This window comes from Coenobita brevimanus, chromosome 104 (genome assembly GCF_032717465.1).
Source record: "Coenobita brevimanus isolate Jiangsu-jjx chromosome 104, ASM3271746v2, whole genome shotgun sequence".
Classification (NCBI taxonomy): Eukaryota; Metazoa; Arthropoda; class Malacostraca; order Decapoda; family Coenobitidae; genus Coenobita; species Coenobita brevimanus.
In genome coordinates this window covers 44,619,110-44,640,131 of record NC_137057.1, presented here as the reverse complement: position 1 = coordinate 44,640,131, position 21,022 = coordinate 44,619,110, and the positions used below count along the sequence as shown (strand labels likewise).

At 42.0% G+C, this 21,022-nt stretch overlaps 1 protein-coding gene across 1 annotated transcript in view; it reads right to left on the bottom strand.

Moving 5' to 3' along the window:
* LOC145416093 (epithelial sodium channel subunit beta-like) overlaps positions 1-19,666 on the bottom strand; it is a 73,158-nt gene extending 53,492 nt beyond the window's left edge. The window contains exons 1-6 of the mRNA XM_080285185.1: positions 19,596-19,666; positions 18,531-18,657; positions 16,977-17,112; positions 14,127-14,231; positions 9,455-9,534; positions 390-432 (exon numbers count right to left, since the gene is read on the bottom strand). Coding sequence (XP_080141311.1) covers positions 390-432; positions 9,455-9,534; positions 14,127-14,231; positions 16,977-17,112; positions 18,531-18,657; positions 19,596-19,666 — 562 coding nt within the window. The remainder of the gene's footprint in view (positions 1-389; positions 433-9,454; positions 9,535-14,126; positions 14,232-16,976; positions 17,113-18,530; positions 18,658-19,595) is intronic.
* Positions 19,667-21,022: the final 1,356 nt, after the last annotated feature.

Genomic DNA, 21,022 nt, shown 5'->3' with positions numbered 1-21,022 from the left:
GAGAGTGTCAGCTTAACCTTGGGCGTCCCCTACCCCATATGTCATCCCAGGCCTTTAGATGGATATTAAAGAAATGAATGTATCTTTTAAAAATTCCCTTCAGTATGATTACGTGTTATTTTTGTATATTTTTGCTTTCTCCAGATGCCTTTATCCAGTTTAGGGAAGATTTTTAGTAGTGAAGGGGTTAATGAAGGATATAGCTGATACCTCATGTTTAAAATCTTTCCTGTGTCGAATAATAACACCTGCAGACAGCAAGACTAAATATAAAAGTGTTCATTGGACTGAAGGTGTAAAAAAATAAATGCTCCTGTGTTCTGTGTATGAATTAACTACACCTTATCATTCTCTCTCTCTCTCTCTCTCTCTCTCTCTCTCTCACTTACCTTGTCGTCTTGCCCTCTTTCTTTTGGTCTCCAGCTCATCGTTCTGAAATACAAAGCAGTACACATTTACAGTCACTTCCAGGAATAAACCATTTCATAAGCTTTAAACATAATAAAAAAATTCCTATAATCCTCTGGCCAACAAACACAACATACACGGTGTCCTAAAACGTGATTGCTGAGGACAGTCCAATACGTACATTTTCTATACTCATTTTACCCTAACTTGGCTTAAAATTGCCAGCTCAGGATCATGAATGCTGTGTTAAAGCAATACGGTAACACTAGAATATGGTACTAATCACGAAGAAGTGCTATGGAAAGGATTAGATGCCGTAGCTCATTTTTTTTTTTCCTACAACGTCTATCATCCTGTATGTCTCTATCTATCTGAGATGGGTTAAGCTTGAGAAAATGAGAGAGAGAGAGAGAGAGAGAGAGAGAGAGAGAGAGAGAGAGAGAGAGAGAGAGAGAGAGAGAGAGAGAGAGAGAGAGAGAGAGAGAGAGAAACGTTCATTGCCTCAGATCTGCTTCCCAGTATCTTCTACCTATTTGCCCCACACTCCTTTTCGTCTTAGCCTCGCTCACAGTGTAAGGCAACTATTTTACCACCACCTGTTAATGTAGGGGTTACCAGGACCATGTAGCACAACGTATGCATTTGGGTGTATACGTTGTACTGATCAGTAATTTCTTCAACAGTTCTGCAGCTAGAACTAATCAAGCGAGACTGCAACCCATTCAGATTTTACTTATTATTCACTAAGTTATGATTATGGTAAGCTGATGTACTCAGGCAGTTGCAAGCGCTGGTTCGAATCCTCGCAATATTTAGTGCCTCCCTGGGGGTAGGGGGGTTTCAAGAATACTCCCCCAGTATCCCTGCTTGTCGTACGAGGCGACTAAAAGGGTTGGTGGTGGGTTAGTGCCCCACCCCGTAAAAAGAACTAACTAAAAAAGCAAATAAAGCGCCTCGGACCCGGACGGACCATACATTGACGACTAAGGAACGGACAAAGGACATTCTGAGAGTAGGAACGTGGAATGTGAGAGGAGTGAATGATGAAGTGAAAGAGAGAGAGATTGTCCAGGTGCTTGAGGATGCAAAAGTGGATATATGTGGATTGACTGAAACTAAATGGAAAGGTGAAAGGATGAGAGAATGGGAATACGGTGTAGGTATATGTGCGGGAGTCAGTGAGAATGAGAGGGCAAGAGAGGGAGTATGTCTGATGATAAGCAAGAAGTGGAAGGAGAATATAAGAGAGTATGGAACAGTGGGTGCAAGGATTGTATGGGTGAGGATGAAAGTAGGTATACAAGCATGGGCGATTGTATGTGTATATGCTCCAACAGAGGATCGAGTGGCAAGAGTGAAAGATGAGTTTTGGGCGAGAGTAGAAGCATGTATGGACAAGTTTGAGAGGAGCGAGAGAGTGCTGTTGATTGGAGACATGAATGGCAAAGTCGGGAATGTACGAGTGGATGGAGTGGTTGGTCAGTGGGGTGTGCCAGCGGAAGTAGATGGGAATGGTAGTGCTTTGGTGGACATCTGTGCTGGTAAGGGGTTGGCAATAGCCAACACCTACTTTCGTCATAAGATGATCCACCGGTATACATGGAGAGTAATGAGGAGGATGGATGGTGAACTTGTTGAACGAAAGGCAATGATAGACTACGTGTGTGTGGATGAGCGAATGAGAAGACAAGTGTTGGATGCAAGGGTGTGGAGAGGGTGGGGAATGGAGTCTCGGACCATCACTTAGTGATGGCCAAGGTAGAGCTGCAAAGAAAGTGGTTGAGGAGACGAAGGGGAAGACAGGAGGAAGCAGCTCCTGTGAGAAGAGTGGAGAAATTGCAAGATAGTGAGAAAAGGACAGAGTATAAGAGCATAGTGGAAGAAAGATTGGGAAGGTATGAGCTAGAGCAGATGGAAGGGGTGGAAGACGTATGTAAGATATTCACGGAAGAGATAAGCACAGCGTGTGAGGTGGTTTGTGGAGTGAGGAGGAGATGCAAGGGTGTGCAAGGGACAGCATGGTGGAATGATGAGGTGAAACGAGCTGTGGAACAAAAGAAGAAGGCATATGGTGAATGGTTGGCGAGTAGAGGTAGGGGAGAAGATGAGAGAGAGAAGAGAGAGGTATATGTGAGCAGGAGAAGGGAGGTTAAGAGACTGGTGAAGGAGAGTAAGAAGAAAGTGGATGAAGAGTTTGGGAGGAATCTGAGTGTGAAATGGAGGGAGAGTAAGAAATTGTTTTGGAAGGAGGTAAAGAAAGTAAGGCAGTGTGAAAGGGAAATTAGTAGGGGAGTGAAAGATAGGAATAATAGATTGTTGGTGGAGAAGAGAGAGAAATTGAGGAGATGGAAGGAGCACTTTCAGGATTTGTTGAATGTAGAGAGTGAGAGCAGTGTGAGTATAAGTGGTTGGGGAATGGCTGGGAGAAGAAGAGATGAGAGGAGGGAGGAAGAGATCAGTAGGTCGGAAGTAGTGGAAGCGATGAAGAAGATTAAGCTGGGAAAGGCCCCAGGAATTGATGGAGTGTGTGGTGAAATGCTTAGGTATGGGGGTGAGATTGTTGTGGAGTGGATATGGAAGTTGTGTAGATTGGCTTGGGAAGAGGGAAGGGTTCCAGAGGACTGGAAATCAGGTATAATTGTTCCTCTGTACAAAGGAAAAGGGGAGAGAGAAGTATGTGGTAACCATAGGGGTATTTGCCTTCTTAGTGTGACTGGTAAAATATATGGTAGAATACTCATTGATAGGGTTAGGCATATGACAGAGGAGCTAGTTGGAGAAGAACAAGGGGGATTTAGGAAGGGAAAAGGGTGTGTAGATCAGATATTTGTTCTAAGATGTTTAGTGGAGAAGTATCTAGAGAAGGGAAGGAAAGTGTACGCTGCCTTCATGGACTTGGAGAAAGCTTATGACAGAATAGATAGGAAAGGTATGTGGAAGGTATTAAGAATATATGGAGTGGAGGGGAAATTGTTGAGTGCTGTGAAGAGTATGTACGAGGGAGCTAGGGCTACGGTGCGAGTGGATGGTGAGCTGAGTGAGTTCTTTGATCTCAATGTGGGACTGAAACAGGGGTGTGTAATGTCTCCTTGGCTGTTTAATATATATATGGATGGGGTCGTAAAGGAGGTACAAGGTAGGGCAGTGGATGTGGGGGTGGCCTTAATGAATGAGGGTGAGATTTGGAAGCTTCCGGTGTTGCTGTTTGCTGATGATACAGTATTGTTGAGTGAAGATGAATGGGAGTTGCAATGTTTGGTGAATGAATTTGGGACAGTGTGTAGGAGGAGGAAGCTGAAAGTTAATGTAAACAAAAGTAAAGTTATGGTGTTTGAGAGGAATGAAGTCACAGAGTGTGCAGTGAGGTTGGATGGTGAGGATATGGAGAATGTGAGTGCATTCAAGTACTTGGGTAGTGTGATGAGTAAGGATGGAACTTTGGGGGATGAAGTACGTGAAAGGGTACAGCAGGGAAGGAAGGTTGTTGGCACACTGAAAGCAGTGATGAGAAATAGGGAGGTGAGTATGGAAGTTAAGAAGTCACTGCATGATGGTATTGTGATCCCTACCCTGACGTATGGAAGCGAGGCGTGGACCTTGCAAGAGGGGAACAAGTCAAGAGTGAGAGCAGTGGAAATGAGTTACTTGAGAGGAGCATGTGGAGTGACATGGAGGGACAGGTTGACGAATGAAGAAGTGAAGGAACGTTGTGGGGTAGATGTGGATGTGGTTGAAAAGATTAGGAGAAATACACTGAGGTGGTTTGGACATGTGGAGAGGATGGAGAATGAAAGACTGACTAAGAGGGTGTATGTAGGTGAGGTGGAGGGAGGGAGAGGGAGGGGTAGACCGAGGATGAGGTGGAGGGATGGAGTTGAGAGGTATATGAGGGAGGGGGGTGAGTTGGGGGAGGGGAGTCAAATGGTGGGTGACAGAGTGACTTGGAGGCGTTTTGTCTGCGGCCACCCTTTGCGGGATTAGGGCGTCGGGCTATAGATAGATAGATAGATTTCTGTCACAGAAATAAATCACAGAATTAAGAGCAATCGGAGATTGCAAACCTCCGCCAAGGCGCAGTGTGTGGTAGATCTTATGGAGATGTTATCTTATAATTTTTGTGCAAACATTGGAGGCATTATTTATCGAGGTAGAAGCAAAAGTGTTGAAACTGCAACTATATCGCAATGGTAGAGAAACCTTTACGAAATTCCTGGATCCGGATGATGTTCCGGATCACCACCAAAATCTAATGGATTGTTCCTTGGGCCATACCCTACCCCTACAATAAGGTTTAGCAAAATCCGTTCATATCTTTTTGAGCAATCCTGCTAACAGACAAACATACTAACAGACCAACTTCAGCAAAAACATAACCTCCTTTGCGGAAGTAAAGGTGTAATAAAAACCTGATCCTATTACCCCCCTCATGAAATCTGTATATTCAGATATTTTCTAGGTTTGAATATCAGTGACGGGTGTCACGTCAAACCCATATGAATTGCTCCAGAGGGAGATGTTTATAAGTGACTCGTATCATATTCTAATGCGTTGTAATAGGATAGTAATGCCGTAAAACGAAATAACTGGCAACTCCACTCATTCACGTGGTCTAGAGAGACATACAGTACAGTGCTTACTCATTTCCTATGTTTTGCCAGGTTTGCATAATGTTTCACATTTTTCATGAGACCTGTGTTGAAAAAATAATATCAGAAGGAAGGAAGGAATAATTAAGAACTAGCAACAAGCCATAATGTGGCTATATGACACTAATGCTGGCCTGACGTGGCCTTTGAGTGAAAAGTTGTGTAAAGGAGAAAAGGTCAACGTCAGTGGGAAGTGCTTAAACTATTCATGTCATGGAACCAAATGTCTAACCTGATAGGAGAAGAGGGAAAATAAAGGCCAGAAGAAACACGGAATAGCAAGAAAAGAGGTACTGCAGAAGAAAAGAGGAAGACAGTAAGAAGAGAAAGATGGGAGACGAAGAGGCCCCTTCTAGTTGCCTCCTTCTACGAGCAGGGATACTGGAGAAGTATCCCCCCCCCTCTCCAAGCCACCACCAGAAAAATCATGAACTTCTGTGTTTAGACATGCTTTTAGAAAAACACTGCCTGAGTGTAAAATGATGATCTAAATGGCTGAACATATATTTACACAATGTTTGCCTTCGCAGTATTCACAGTTCAGAAAGACAATCTCGTCTCTTCATAATTGTTAATTTATAGCACAAGCAAATATTTAGGAAGCCAGCTATGAATGGTGTTTGTATCTACCTATCTATCCATCCATATAGAAATATATTCTATCTGTCTATGCATACACAAATATCTATATCTATCTATCAATATACAAATATCTATATATCTATCTATCTTTACTTATATGTCTATCATTGTCTATATATAAATATTAAAATAAATTGAGACATAATTAAGTAATAAATAAATAAATAAATATATACTGTACATATCCATATACTGCATATAAAAGAGCCGCGTTGTTTGTTTGTTTGTTTGTCCTTCAATGACGCCCAAACCAAGGGCCAGAGACCCCCACACCCATATATATATATTCTGAATTAGGGTGACCCAAGGATGGTTTTTAGGGGGTCAAAATTCAGAGCTGGATCACTTGAAGTCACCGGTAGAGTGTTCGCCTTTATGGTCCGGGCAACGCCGGGTACCTCTGCAGCCCAATTTTTAGCATGGAGACTCACATGACCTCCACTTTGGACATAGGCTATGTGAGGTTGACCCCCGAGGTCATTTGAGCTCACTGGTTGGATGTCATTTGAAGTCACCGGTAACAGTAAACAAGTGTGCACAAATACTGTGCGTTAGTCTTTCAATGCTAAAATAGAAAGCTCCTGGACCTCTTACAATCCCTTTTCAAAAGCATAAGAGGTACATGGTATTTTTGGAGTAGAAAGAAAGACTGAACTAGAACAAACAGGATTGGAGCGTTTGCCTTTTTGGCCCAGCAATGCCTGTGTCATATGCACGGAGTGACTTTATGCTGGGAGTTACCGTTCCCTTCTCTATTAAGCCTAAAATAACCAAACCTAACCAAACCTAACCTAACCTTAACCTAACCTTATCCTAGATAAACCTAACCTAAATAAACCTAAACTAAATTAATCTTAATTCACGAAATGACTCATTTCACAATCTGCCTGTAACATACATATATATCTTTATTTATGTATACCCATATATCGACCTACAGTTACCTACAGGTCAATAAGACATCCAGCTATCTTCCTAACACATGTATTCATACAATGTTGTTGATAAATGGCACAAAATTTGAGATAACATGCGGATACTTTCAAACCAGAAGCTAAACGGCCACTCGGCGCATGCGCACTGAGCGGAACGGTAACTTTCAGCATAAGTCACTCCGTGCATACGACACCGAGTACCCCTGGTGGCTCAATCGGTAGAGAGGTGGCCTGCGGTCCTGCCGGACCCAGGTTCAAATCCTCGCTGGGGCAGGGAACAGATTGATTTGAATTTCATGTAAAGCTGACTTTACCGATCTACCAGAAGACCCGCCGACATGCAAAAATACCCCCGCTAATACTAATACACCAGTCCTGTATGAGACAGCCCTAGCATGTATTCAATATGGATGGTGGGCGTTAGCGCCGAAGTGGTGACATGTGGAGGTGTATGGTATGTAGGAGGACAACTGGGCCTTGGGAGCAGGCTGTGAAGCCTATGCCCAGAGTCAAGCACATAATATATATATATATATATATATATATATATATATATATATATATATATATATATATATAATGTGTACTTTATATGGGGGAGCTGGCAATCGGCCATGAATGACGGTATTCATCTGGCAGTGTAAGTATTTATGTGCATCTCACTCTGAGAATAATTACAGTGGTAAAAGGTTAATATTAACCATAATACTTCTGAACTACAGCAGCTAGATGGAACTTTAACCCATAAAGCCGCTCACTGTATGCTGGTGTTTTTCCTATATCATTTATTTTTAGACTATCATATTTCAGTAACTATACCACCTAGAGTATTTTATAAAAGATCAAATACTCGTCAATCCTTCATCTCTCCACTGTGAGCATCTATGGGTCTGTAGGTGGCGAGAAGGTGAAGAAGAAATGTAACTTTCGGTGTCGTACAAAGGCTGCACCCGGAGGAGCACAGGCGTTGGTGGCCAATGCAGGCTGGCCACACAGGCTGTGGCGGTCTGGGCAGGACGGGGCTGCCCTGCTCTCACACCACCCTTGCACCACCAGACTTTTCCACTCCTCTTCCCCGCTACTGCAGCAGAATCATTATCCTGTACGTTCGGCTCATTTAATCTGCGCAGTTTTTCTGGCTGTTTCAGAATGGCACTGTGCTTTACGGTGTGTGGGAGAGGGGAATAGTAATGGTTATGTACAATATAGAACCACTGTACACTACTTGCCTCGAGAGATCACTCTCAGTTTCGCTCCAATACTTGTTTTGTATTCCTTACAATACAAAACCACTGTACAGTACTTGCCCTAAAAGACCACTTTAACTTCCATTACATCACTTGTCTTCTATGCCGTATTTTTTTTTACTTTGTAATAATTCATTTCTAGGTAGTTATTTTGATCATAACACTTATTTTCAATACTGTAATTTTCTTTTTCTTCTAAAACGTTTGTATGTTGGACATTTTACTTCTACTGTTTTACTTCACTAAATAAATGTCAATTCTTAACATGGTAAAACATTTATTCTTTACATTTTTCTTATTTTTCCATACAACTTATTTTTTCTACTTTCATTTACAAAGAAACAACTATTTTTCCAATTCCATCTGAAGAAAATTTATAACTGGCAAAATGCAATGAAACCCCTATCTCTACTAGTGCATGTGTCAGATGGTTCGACTTTTTCATTCTGTATTCGTCAAACGTTGGGAAGGTACTTCCGTCTGTGTCTGCACAGATTTACAGTAAATACACTTCCCCACACACCTGCAAAGTATCAGGCTGGGACGATGTGGGTGTTGGCTAGATGATGGTGATGTGTAAATGCTGCGAGGGCACTGCAAAGGAGACTGGGGGTTCGTAATGCAGCATTTGTGTCGCAGATGGCTTCTGGCTGCCCGACCTATATCCTTAGAGCACAACACCTCAGAGGACTCTCCAAAGGTATTGGAAGGGTAGGAGAAATCCGTGACCTCTTGTGGGTCATCAGGGTCACTTGAGTTGTGGCAAGGAGTTGTGAGAGGAGGCATGGGAGGGCAGTTAAGGCACATCACTCTACGTGGTAGCTACCGTCTTCAGGCATTGTCTCCCCACCCAACAAACACAGTACTATCACCTCCAATCCTCTGCCAACCGCACTTTGACTTAATCCCTGCATTGCATGGGTGTGACATTTGGCAGGGGTGGAGGTAACAGGGATAGGGCGGTCAATGGCAATGGCAAGTGTATCAGACGATGTGGAACTGGAACTCATTGTTTCAAGCGCTTCCATTTCCTGAGGTAGACTGGCATTTTTACTCACCCGCCTCCCATATGCGTGTCACATACTGGTCAGCATACAAAATGGGCACAGCTTCAAATTGTACTGAGAAATGCAAAATGGTCATCCTGTCCTAGGCACCCCAAACGCCTGTTTTTGAATGGCCTTTGCCGTCAGCTGAGCTTTAGGGGTTAAGCATGCATGCTGCAGTGACCTGGACACACGAAAATGTTTCTGGATGAGGGACAGCATCCAAACATGACGATGTTGCTGGAAATGGGACCACATCCGTACGACAGTGTGAGTGAGGAGCGGTCATTAAAACTAAGTAGTTGGCAGATGCTACAATATTATATTCATTTTACTTCATTTTTTTCACGCACAATCTACAGTACAGTCAGAATTGTTTACAGCAGTGGAAGAAACCATGTGAGATTGTTTTGTACAAAATACATTGAGTGTCATTGAATGGGTAACATTAGGCAGACTAAAAATGAGTTCAAGATAATTTTTATAACTGGAAAATTTTTCATAGTAACAACCCTTGATCTTATGCTTACCGAGAGATCAGCGGTGGTCAGGTCCTTAGGGATGCTGTACTTGGTATCCTCGGCAAATCTCTTTCTCCGGTTCAAGTCATCTGTAAATCGCACAAGCTGTTAATTTTTATTAATCGTACCAGGAGCTTAGAGACTTCATGCATAATAATATATATATATATATATATAATCAAGAGTGATAAGTGATCTGGGAAAGCCCCAGGAATTGATGGAGTGTGTGGTGAAATGCTGAAGCATGGGGGAGAGATAGTAGTAGAATGGATGTGGAAGATGTGCAGATTGGCCTGGGAGGAAGGTAGAGTCCCGGAGGATTGGAAGTCAGGTATAATTATTCCCTTGTACAAAGGAAAAGGGGAAAAAGAAGTGTGTGGTAATCATAGGGGCATTTGTCTTCTTAGTATAATAGGAAAAGTGTATGGTAGGATACTTATTGACAGAGTTAGAGAAAGAGAAATTAGTTGGAGAAGAACAGGGAGGCTTTAGGAAGGGAAGAGGTTGTGTAGATCAGATATTCATTCTCAGATCTTTAGTGGAAAAGTTTCTAGAGAAGGGAAAGAAGTTGTATGCGGCATTCATGGATTTGGAGAAAGCATATGACAGGGTGGATAGACAAGGATTGTGGAAAGTGTTAAGAATATATGGAGTAGATGGGAAGTTGTTGAATGCTGTGAAGAGTATGTACGATGGTGCGAAGGCTGCAGTGCGTGTGGATGGTGAACTAAGTGAATTTTTCTCTTTGAAGGTTGGGTTGAAACAGGGATGTGTCATGTCTCCATGGTTGTTCAATCTGTACATGGATGGGGGTAATAAAAGAGGTACAAGGTAGGGTAGTGGATGTTGGAGTGGCCCTGGTGAGAGAGGATAGTGTTTGGAAACTCCCTGTACTGTTGTTTGCAGATGATACTGTGTTGTTGCGTGAAGACGAAGGAGAGCTGCAAGGCTTGGTGGATGAGTTTGGGAGAGTGTGTAAGAAACGGAATCTAAAGGTGAATGTAGGGAAGAGTAAAGTGATGGTCTTTGAGAGAGGTGAAGTCAGTGAATGTACAGCGAGGTTGGATGGTGAGGAATTGGAAAATGTGAGTACGTTTAAGTACTTGAGTAGTGTGATGAGTAAGGATGGAGGTTTGGAGGGTGAAGTGCTTGAAAGGGTACAGCAGGGAAGAAAGGTTGCTGGTTCCTTGAAAGCAGTGATAAGAAACAGGGAAGTGAGCATGGAAGTGAAAAAGTTACTACATGACAGTATTGTGATACCAACTCTAACTTACGGAAGTGAAGCTTGGACGTTGTTGGAAGGACACAAGTCACGAGTGAGAGCAGTGGAAATGAGTTATTTAAGAGGAGCCTGTGGAGTCACATGGAGAGACAGGCTGACGAATGAGGATATAAAGGAGCGTTGTGGTGTTGATGTGGATGTGATAGGAAGCGTTATGAGGAACACACTGAGGTGGTTTGGCCATGTGGAGAGGATGGAGGGTGAAAGACTGACGAAGAGAGTGTATGTGAGTGAGGTGGAGGGGGAAAGAGGGAGGGGGAGGCCGAGGATGAGATGGAGGGATGGGGTGGAGAGGTATATGAGAGAGGGGGGTGTGAGCTGGGAGCAGGGGAGTGAAATGGCGGGGGACAGGGCGACTTGGAGGCGATTTGTTTGTGGCCACCCCAAACGGGATTGAGGCGTCTGGCAATAGATAGATAGATAGAAGAGTGATAAGTTACTCACTCATGATTGTCATTATATGAACAACAAAACCTCATTCAATCCTCGCATGTAAGGCTTTATGGGTCACATTCAGTTGGAGTGTCTAAACTCACTAATACACCAAGCGTCCATATATTGAGAAATCAGTAAGAAATAACTGAAGTGGATCTTTAGTTTCTCCCCGTTCACTATCATGGCGTCATAACCTGATGACCTTTAACTTACAAAGAATCTTTAGCAGTGAAGAGGTTAATGATGACTAAATGTAACCCCCTGCAAATAAAAAATTCTCCCCTAAACTAAACATAGTTACCTGACACTAGCAGCACAGAAGTGTAAAGCACAGGGCTGGATTCAAGGGATTAACCCGTTTAACTCTATGGCTTCTTCACTTTCATCAAACAAGCACCAAATGATTTTTAAATTAGGAAAGATGCTTAAATTAGGAAGGGCATCTGTTACTGAAATGGTTAAGATAGGTCAGCTCTTACTCCTCTGTTTTGGAAAATCTCAGCAAAGCCAAATGAATTCACCGACAAACAAAAAAAAAAAAAAAAAAATGAAAACATTGGAAATTAGTTTTCTGAAAGGAGCATGTGGAGTCACATGGAGAGACAGACAAACAAATGAGGAAGTAAAGGAGCATTGTCGCATTGGTGTGGATGTGATTTAAAATGTTAAGAGAAATATTCTAAGTTGGTTTAGTCATGTAGAGGGGATGGAGAATGAGAGACTGTGCTAGCAACAGATAATTCGACAGATAAATGTTATACTGTACATGTCTTGAATCCCAGTAGGTGTATTATATGGTAGCATTTGAATGTAATGATACTAGACAATTTCACGGTTATATTAGGAAATAATACAAGACGAACGAATAGGATGCACAGCCAATTTATTAACCGTTCGCCCATTTCACTGACGAAATAAATATTACCATGTGACATTGCCAGGTCTCACTAGATCCCTGCTACCCAAATTCTCTTTGCATGGCCAGTCACCCTCGGTTCCACTGATTTCCTCATATCTCGGCGACAGAAAGATAAAAGTAGATGATGTATATTCCAATTTTCACTTGATAAATGTTGGCGTGCCACAAAGATCAGTCCTGGCTCCAACCCCACTCCTAATTCATATTAATGATCTCTTGTCTATCACCCATTATCCCATTCACTCTTATGCAAACGACTCAACGCTTCACAGTTCCTTCACACTTAACCACTCATTCACATAATTTAGTTCTCTAATCCCCAGCTCAGTACAGCAACCTTTATATATCAAGACTTACATAAGATCACAAAATGGGAACAAAATTACATTGTCTCGTTTAGTGATAGTAAATCCAAATATATACAATTTGCTAAGAGACAGATATTGCCTGGCTCTTATATTACCTTCAGTGCAACGAATATTCTAACCCCTAAAATAACTTAAATTCTCGGTGTTTCACTAAACAAAACCCTCAAATGGACCTCCAGAGAAATTTGGATTATTGTCTAGAATCCATAACTTCTTCACTGATGAGCAGTTATCTATAATTTATAACTGTGATGTACGCTCTCAGCTCGAATATTGCTCACACTTGTGGAGCGAATGTGGAGAGGCTGCACTAAAACAACTGGACAAAATGTAGAACAAAACTGTTGGAATTATTAATAACCCTGCTATTAAAATGAACTACCTTCCCTACAAGTAAGAAGGAATGTTGCTGCTCTTGCATTATTTTACAGATACTTTTATGGGAAATACTCTGACAAAGTTGCATCCATTGTGTCACCTGTCCATGCCTTCCCCTTCGCCACACAGGTATCCGGTAGCGCTTATGATTGGACTGTCACACTACCATACTGCAGAACTTCTGCCTATCAGAAGTCTTTTATTCTCCGAACTGAGTCTCTTTGGAACTCGCTTCCACCCAAACTTCAACCTACAGCAGTTCAGATCCAGTTGTTACAGATTTATTGTGAATGAAGGACATCTCTAATCTGGTGTATGAATTATTATTTTTTTTAAATTGTTTTCCTTTTCTTTGTTCGTGTAATGTAAAAAAAAAAAAATGTTGTCAGCCCACTGGAGCAAACAGCTTGTGCCACGGTTTATCAACACCAGAACTGTGCATTTTTTTAGAAGTCATATATGGATCTTAGACCGCCGAAATGAAACAAAGTTGTCGAAATGTTTGACGTCAGTGTGAGGTCGTTTTTCCAAATTACTCCGATTCACCCCCCCCCCTCAAATTAGCTCATTTCCGCAACAGTAGTAAACTATCCTAGAAATGATTCTTTAAATGTGCAATGGAGATGGGCGTCTGTTTCAAGGCCGACAGTCATATCCAGGAATTATATTGTCATCAAAAAGTAGTCAGTATTTTATCGTGTGTGTGTGTGTGTGTGTGTGTGTGTGTGTGTGTGTGTGTGTGTGTTTGTAGTCATTTGTTAAGTAATTAATAATGATAGTCAGTGGTAGGTTTTGGTGATAACCATCATCCACTTACTTGATGCAGTGCTCCCTACTTCTTCCTTCAAGTTTCCCGTTGTATTTCTGTGTCTGCCCTCCTCTCTCCCTTCTTCCTTCTTTACTTCCTGTCATTTTTAATAAATTTTTTCCACTTTAGGTGACTCCACACTGACTGACAGGCTTAATGATTTCCTGTAACTTAGGAAATAATTTACAACGCTGTGTCTTGACCTTATAATCAGATAACGGGGTGATGTGGAGCCTGCTATGGTGTCCCTGTCACCTAGGAGGAAAAGCGGCGTCCATTTAGGAACCAAACCTCCACACTATTGCCTACACCTCACAACAGCGATGCGCTGTCAGCGACAAGGAAACACCAGTGAACTGCATGGGAAGGCCCTGCATGGGCTGTTACTTGCATGCAGTTGATGGGTCTGCTTGGCCAGACACGCTGGAGTTGATCAACAACAAGAATAACAACAATTACTACTACTACTACTACAACTACTATTAACTTACCAGTAGCATCTCCAACATTGGCATCACCTCCACCATAGGTAGTACCAGCACCATAGGCAGGATCTGCACTCTCCTTGCCGTACTGTTCTGTGAGGTTTTCACATTCTGGAGGAGGAGTGCATTAAGTCAGACGAGCTGGCTATTGTAAGATACAATCGTGAGTCACATTTTCCTCTCATGTTCTGTCCCTGTCCCTCTCTGAAACAAAGTAATAGGCTAATAGGCATAGTTTCACAACAAGCGAAGATCTGTTGCTAATAGTTCGAGGCTCTTACGGACAAGTAACAAACCTCATAACAAATTCTTCGTGCAGTATAACAAACCTTTGAATTATCACTTTCAAGGGATAATCTACTTTTTTGAGGAAATTATCTTTAAATTTTTGGTATCGTCTTGAAACTGATATCAAATAATGTAATATGACGTAAAGAATGAGTTCTGGTTTTCAGTTAGGAAGTCTCGCACGCTGGTGGGCGGGGGTTCGCCACCCCGCCAGAGTTGTAAAAACTTTGGGAAGCGTTCACCAAGCCACTGACCACTTTGGCGGACACAAGGGGTGCTGTGGTTGAACCAGTGTCGCATACTAGTATGCTTGCACCCAGTCGGCTTAAGGAGGGCAGATATATATATATATATATATATATATATATATATATATATATATCAACAATCACTTCTCACACTTCTACCCATACAGTCTCTACCAGACAGCCTACGCCACTTGGTAGAGATACATTAGCTGTATTGTCCCTGCTTCGGTAGGGATAGGCAGGTCCTGCAATGGACCTCAACGGCTGATAACGACGATGACGATATATATATATATATATATATATATATATATATATATATATATATATATATATATATACATATATATTCAACAAATTGTCGTAATGTTTTCATCATATTCATTTGAGGCAGCATGTTGAACAAACCAAGTGAATGGTATGGATGTTATTTTTCTGTCAAATTATGTAGACATTGTACTTGAGTTGGATCCATGGATATTTCTCCACTGCCAGAGTTAACACAAGTCAAAAGTGAGAGCAGTGGAAATGAGCTATTTAAGAGGAGCCTGTGGAGTCACATGGAGAGACAGGCTGACAAATGAGGATATAAAGGAGCGTTGTGGTGTGGATGTGGATGTGATAGGAAGCGTTAGGAGGAATACACTGAGGTGGTTTGGCCATGTGGAGAGGATGGAGGGTGAAAGACTGACGAAGAGTGTATGTGAGTGAGGTTGAGGGGGGGAGAGGGAGGGGGAGGCCGAGGATGAGATGAAGGGATGGGGTGGAGAGGTATATGAGAGAGGGGGTGTGAGTTGGGAGCAGGGCAGTGAAAAGGCGGGGAACAGGGCGACGTGGAGGCGATTTGTTTGTGGCCACCCCGAACGGGATTGAGGCCTCTGGCAATAGATAGATAGCTAGATAGAATATTTCCCTTGCTTCATTTATCCGTTGCAGATATGAAAACTAAACAGCATTGTGCAAAATCTGGACAACTTCAGAAGATTTTCATGGATCACTCACTTGATGTAGTGCTGCCTACTTCTTCCTTAGCCTTTATCATTCTTTTTCTGTGCCTGATCTCCTCTCGTCCTATTACTCCCATCTTTTCTGTCACTTCTTATTGCTTTTCTTTCCTTTACAGGTGGCTTTACATTGAGTGGCAAGCCAAATGGTTTCCTGTAACCCAAGAAACCATTTACAACGCTGGGTGGTAACCATATAACCAAACCATACGTGCTCCCTACTTGTCAACAAGTGGGTTGGTGGAGGGTTAGTGCCTCTCCCCGTAAAACAAATAACTCAGTCATATGGCCACCCCTTACGGGATTATGGTGTCTGGCAATAGATAGGTAGATAGACTTTGTTCTCTCAAGTATCTCCTTTACAGTAAGACTTCATCAGCTAAATGTGGTTCATCATTAAATGAGAGAAATTCATGTAAAGTACAAAAAACTATATTTTGAGAAAATGAGCATACCTTGTCTTTTGTGAGGTTTTTAAATGTGCAAAATGTCTTCTCCCAGATTAAACAGAAAATCTATGGTTGTGCATACCAGCATTGTTCTGGACCCCAGGATCGCCCTCCCTTGCTTTATGGTGGGTGGCCACTGCGGGTTCCATCTTGCCTAATGATTGCTTGGGTGGAAGTCTACCACTGCAAAATTTCTTTTTTGTTTGTTAAATATTATAGACGTTCATAACAGCATTGCCTTTGACACAAGAGGGCCGGCTCCTTCCACTGGGAACCGCCCCCAGGAGTCCCACCCAGTCTAAAACCTGGTTTAGGTGTAAGTGTAACACTGCTTTATTTTTTTTTTAATAGGTAAAAAACTGTGGTTCTGCACTGAGGTAAGAAATCACAAAGAAGGAGCTCTCATGTGTAGTTACATTTGGAAAATAATCAGGAAAAATAGTTTTTGTTGACAGATGGTTAAAAAAAAAAAGGCTTGTTTGTTACCCAATGACTAACGTATCTCAGGATTAATTACCTCAGTTGTACTCAGTGGTCCATTTCTGGCCCCAAAGGTAATCTGTCCCCTTAATACTAGTCATTCGGTATTCGTTGCTGTGAACACATGGCTACAACTTCCCTCTGGCCTGGGGTAGGATAAGAGGGTGAGCAGAAACCTTGCCACACGAGTGAAGGGTTGCTGACACAAATATCTGTTATTATTATGATGATGAATAACGAGATAATGAAGAATGATTTTAAAAACCCTATAATGTGATCCTCGCAGTACAAATCTTTTAAACACCGTCTCTCTCTCTCTCTCTCTCTCTCTCTCTCTCTCACACACACACACACACACACACACACACACACACACACACATCTTACTGGGGTTTAAGTTCTCCTCTTCAATCTTTACAAAGGCGCCCCACACGGGATGGCCTCTCAGTCTCTCCCTGTTTGGCAGTGGGTTCAGGTTGCACACGGTCACTGCTGGGAACTCTGTTGACATATCCTCGCCCACCTGACGCCAAGGGGAAAGATGAATTAGGATCAGGTTACATTAGGCTGGGTTAGGTTAGATTAGGTTAGATAAGATTAGATTAGACTTGTTTAGGAGTTCGTCATGCTGAGACTGAAATGAGGTGTAAGGTTGTATTCTAAACGACACAGGAAGCTTCGTGGCCCCTCTTCTTTTGGTAATTATTTTGCGTGTCACACCTTAACATTCACTTATGTTATTATTAATGCTTTTATAGTGTCGTCATTTTCACTGTAACACATATAATATGCAGATTAAATCACCAGGGAAGGGGTGCCAAGAAATCTCAAAGGCCATTCGATTCGACCCATATTTTTACGCAAATTGTCGGACGGTATATGTCTGGGTAAAGGCCTGAAGAAGGTTACCTCATTTCCTTACGTCACCTTCTGAGCATTTAGTTTTTCAGTACCAAACATGACGCTGGTGAATGTGAGAATCAGTACGCCCAGAACGTGGATCAGTGAAATATTTATCTTTAGCTTGTACCACGTCCCGGGTGTTGGAGAGGGACGCATGCACGTGGAGGCAGCAGTATAACTAGGCGGATCCACTGCCCGGTTATATTAGCCCCTCATCTCTCTCTCCTTGTTCCCCAGAAGGAGAAGGATGGTGGACTGCTGAAAAAAGGCGACTTCAGGCTGCAGTCCACCAGGGTCGTGTTTCACTTGACTCTGGGGCTATACCTACTGCTGCTGCTTCTACTACTACTAATACGACCTCCATAAACAGGCAAAGTGCGTTACGGTATGTCTGAATCGAAACTGAGTGGGAAGAGGCCCTAAGACTTGATCAGATTGGGTTAGGTTAGGTTAGGATAGGATAAGCTGGGACAAAAGTTCGCCTCACTCTCTTTTATTTAGAGAGACTTCATGCATTTCTCTTCCCATGCACGATTCTCTGCTGTAGTGCATCAGGGAAGAAAGTGATGGATCTGCCTCACGTGTGAAGTAGATGGAGTGGATAAATCAGGGAAAACTTTGTCCTTGACTCTACAATACATACTAATGATAAAAGTGAAATTTAACCATTCAGTCCAGTGACGTAGTTATTTTCATCTCACTCTCACCATCTACAGAGGATTTATTGAACTTGGGAATGAACTCTGTTAGAGAAAAGGGTAATTAAGGCAGTACCCAACCTCCGCAGTTTGATAAATCCCTCTGAACCTAAATAAAAACGCCTGGAAATAACAAGAATAAACCAAGATATATGTTTTTATACTGAGGGAGTTAAAACATAAGAAAAGCATTGACACAGGGACTTCACCCCAATAATGACCTTTTTGGAGTAACTGAGCAGTGCTGCAGTTACGATATCACATAATGAATAATGCATGTTCATACTAAGGATAATAGTGATTTTTAAAACATAAATACAGCAGAGGCACGTGGACTTACCCCAATAGTGACCTTCTTAGGGTAGGTGAGATAATCGGTCACGACCCTGTGGCACTGAAGACTGCCATAGCCCAGCATCGCCAGACACACCACCAACCACATCACACGACGGTACCACCGACGGTTACTGACAAAATAAAAATAAAAGAGATATAACACAATGAAACAGGGTGATGTGACGCTGTATGCTCCGTAACACTGAAGACTGCCGTAGTCTAGCATCACCAGACACACAGCCACATCACGCGGCAGATTAAAGGGATAGTATACAATCAAACAGATTAATATGATGCAGATTGTAATACTGAAAATCTATGACACTGAAGAGTGCAATAGCCTCGTATCACCAGATACACCAGCAGTCAGATCTCACGTTGGAATCAACTACAACTTCTGAAAATACACAGATAACAGCAATATTATGCAATGAAGCAGACTCATGTACTATTAAGTATTCTTTAACCGTGAAAACTGCCGCAACCAACACACACCACGGGCCACATCACACGAAGAAGCCAGCGACGGCTCCTGACAGTATGAAAATTAAACAGTAATTATATATTAATAATATATAAATTTTGGTGTGTCTGGCCGAGCAGATCCATAAGCCGCAGGCATGCAACCTCCACTGCAGGATTGACCCGTGCAGTGAACCGTTGTTCCCTTGTGGCTGACGGTGTCTCGTTGTGGCAAGGCATGGGAGAGTGTGTGGAGGTTTCGTTCCTAGATGGATACAGAATTAAAACCACCCAGTTAACAGGGGAACCGTAGTAGGCTCCACATCACCCCGCTGTTTGGCTATATGAGTATCACCCAACGTTGTAAATGGTTTCCTGGGTTAAAGGAAATTTTAGGTTTGTCACTCGGTGCAGAGTCACCTTAAGGAAGAAATAAGTAATATAATGTCAGTAAGTGGATGATGATCGTCATCACCTACCACCAACTATTTATAAGAATAAAAAAAAAAACATTTATCTAAATGCATGAATATCTAGGGATGCCGGTGCGTAAACATAATGGTGAGTACTGAAATAAAAGAAAAAATAAATGTAGGGATGGGCTTACATGTTTGTCTTACTGCTCCGACCTTTGTCCCGTGGTTCCGAGCGCAGTGCCACACCTTCATCTTCAAACATTTTGTTAAATGTTTTTATACTTGTTTTACTAAATTTTAATCGTCTCTGTGTAAGAAAGCTCCGAAGGTTTTTGTATTTTTTCGACTGAAGAGCCTCGTTACAGCGAAGGGAATAAGAAAGGCTCTGATTAATGCGCTCCAGTTCGAAAAGTCTCTCGAGTTGAAAAAAAAATTTGTGGAGAAAATAACACGAAGTCTATAACCGAACTTTTGACCTAGCTCTGTGACCTTGACATTTGACCGATTGTTTTCAAACTTGAAATACCTTATCCTTGCCTGACCATGAACCCCTCCATTAAGTTTGGTTCAAATTTGATCAAAGCGTTTAAGCTGACCTTGACATGTGACCTAGACCCTTGCCCCATTGTTCTCAAAATTAAATTATTTAATATATGGTTGATCCCAAATCGCTCTACTAAGTTTCACTCAAACGGAAGAGCAATTTTCTGAGTTAAAGGACCGAAAGTTTGACACAATCCTGCCACCGTAAATTTTGAACGATTGTCCTCAAAATTTAAACACTTTACCAACTCCTTACTCTTTACCCTTCCACCAAGTTTTGTCTAAATCGGATCAAAACTGTAAAAGCTGACCTATACCAAACCTATTTCCATTGTTTTTTTTTCGGGGGGGGGAGGGGGTAATGTCTACCGTGCCTCCGACCCAGTGGAGAATGAAACCCCTCTTTGGAAAAAAAAATAATATGACTGGTATTGTCATTTTAGAGCTAAAGAAGAAGAAGAAGAAGAAGAAGAAGAAAAAGAAGAAGAAGAAGAAAGAAAGGAAGAATGAAAAAGAATATTGTATGGAGATATCTGGATTTTTGTTGCCTGTGTTTTATCGTGTTAGCATTATGCTTTAGCTAGTTTAGATGTTTTAGGAATAGAAAAGCTTATGGATTAAGGGTAGATGCTTAAAAAAAATACCCCCGTGTTTGGGAGTTACGAACAATGATATCTTTTAAGGCTTATGGGTGCGTCGGTTCCATCTCTACATACTGTCTGCCGATACTTGGTTACAGTGATGCAGATTAAACCATTTGTTCCCAGCATCCTCAGCGAAGGACGGAACTAGGCATATTCAAAAGTTAAGACTTCGTGACTATGATCCGATAGGTAGAGTGTGATACTTTTAGTACCCTTCTAGTAAAATCTCTTACACAGGAACCATGGGCATTAATAGGTTAATATGATACGGCAGACTCTGCAGTGCTGAAGCCAATGTAATGCTGAAAACTGTCATAGTGCAACATCACCAGCCACACCACCAGCCACATCAGACTACGGAATCACCGATGGCCCCTGACATTACGAGTACACATATCACAGATATATAATGCAGTTTTGTAGATTTACTT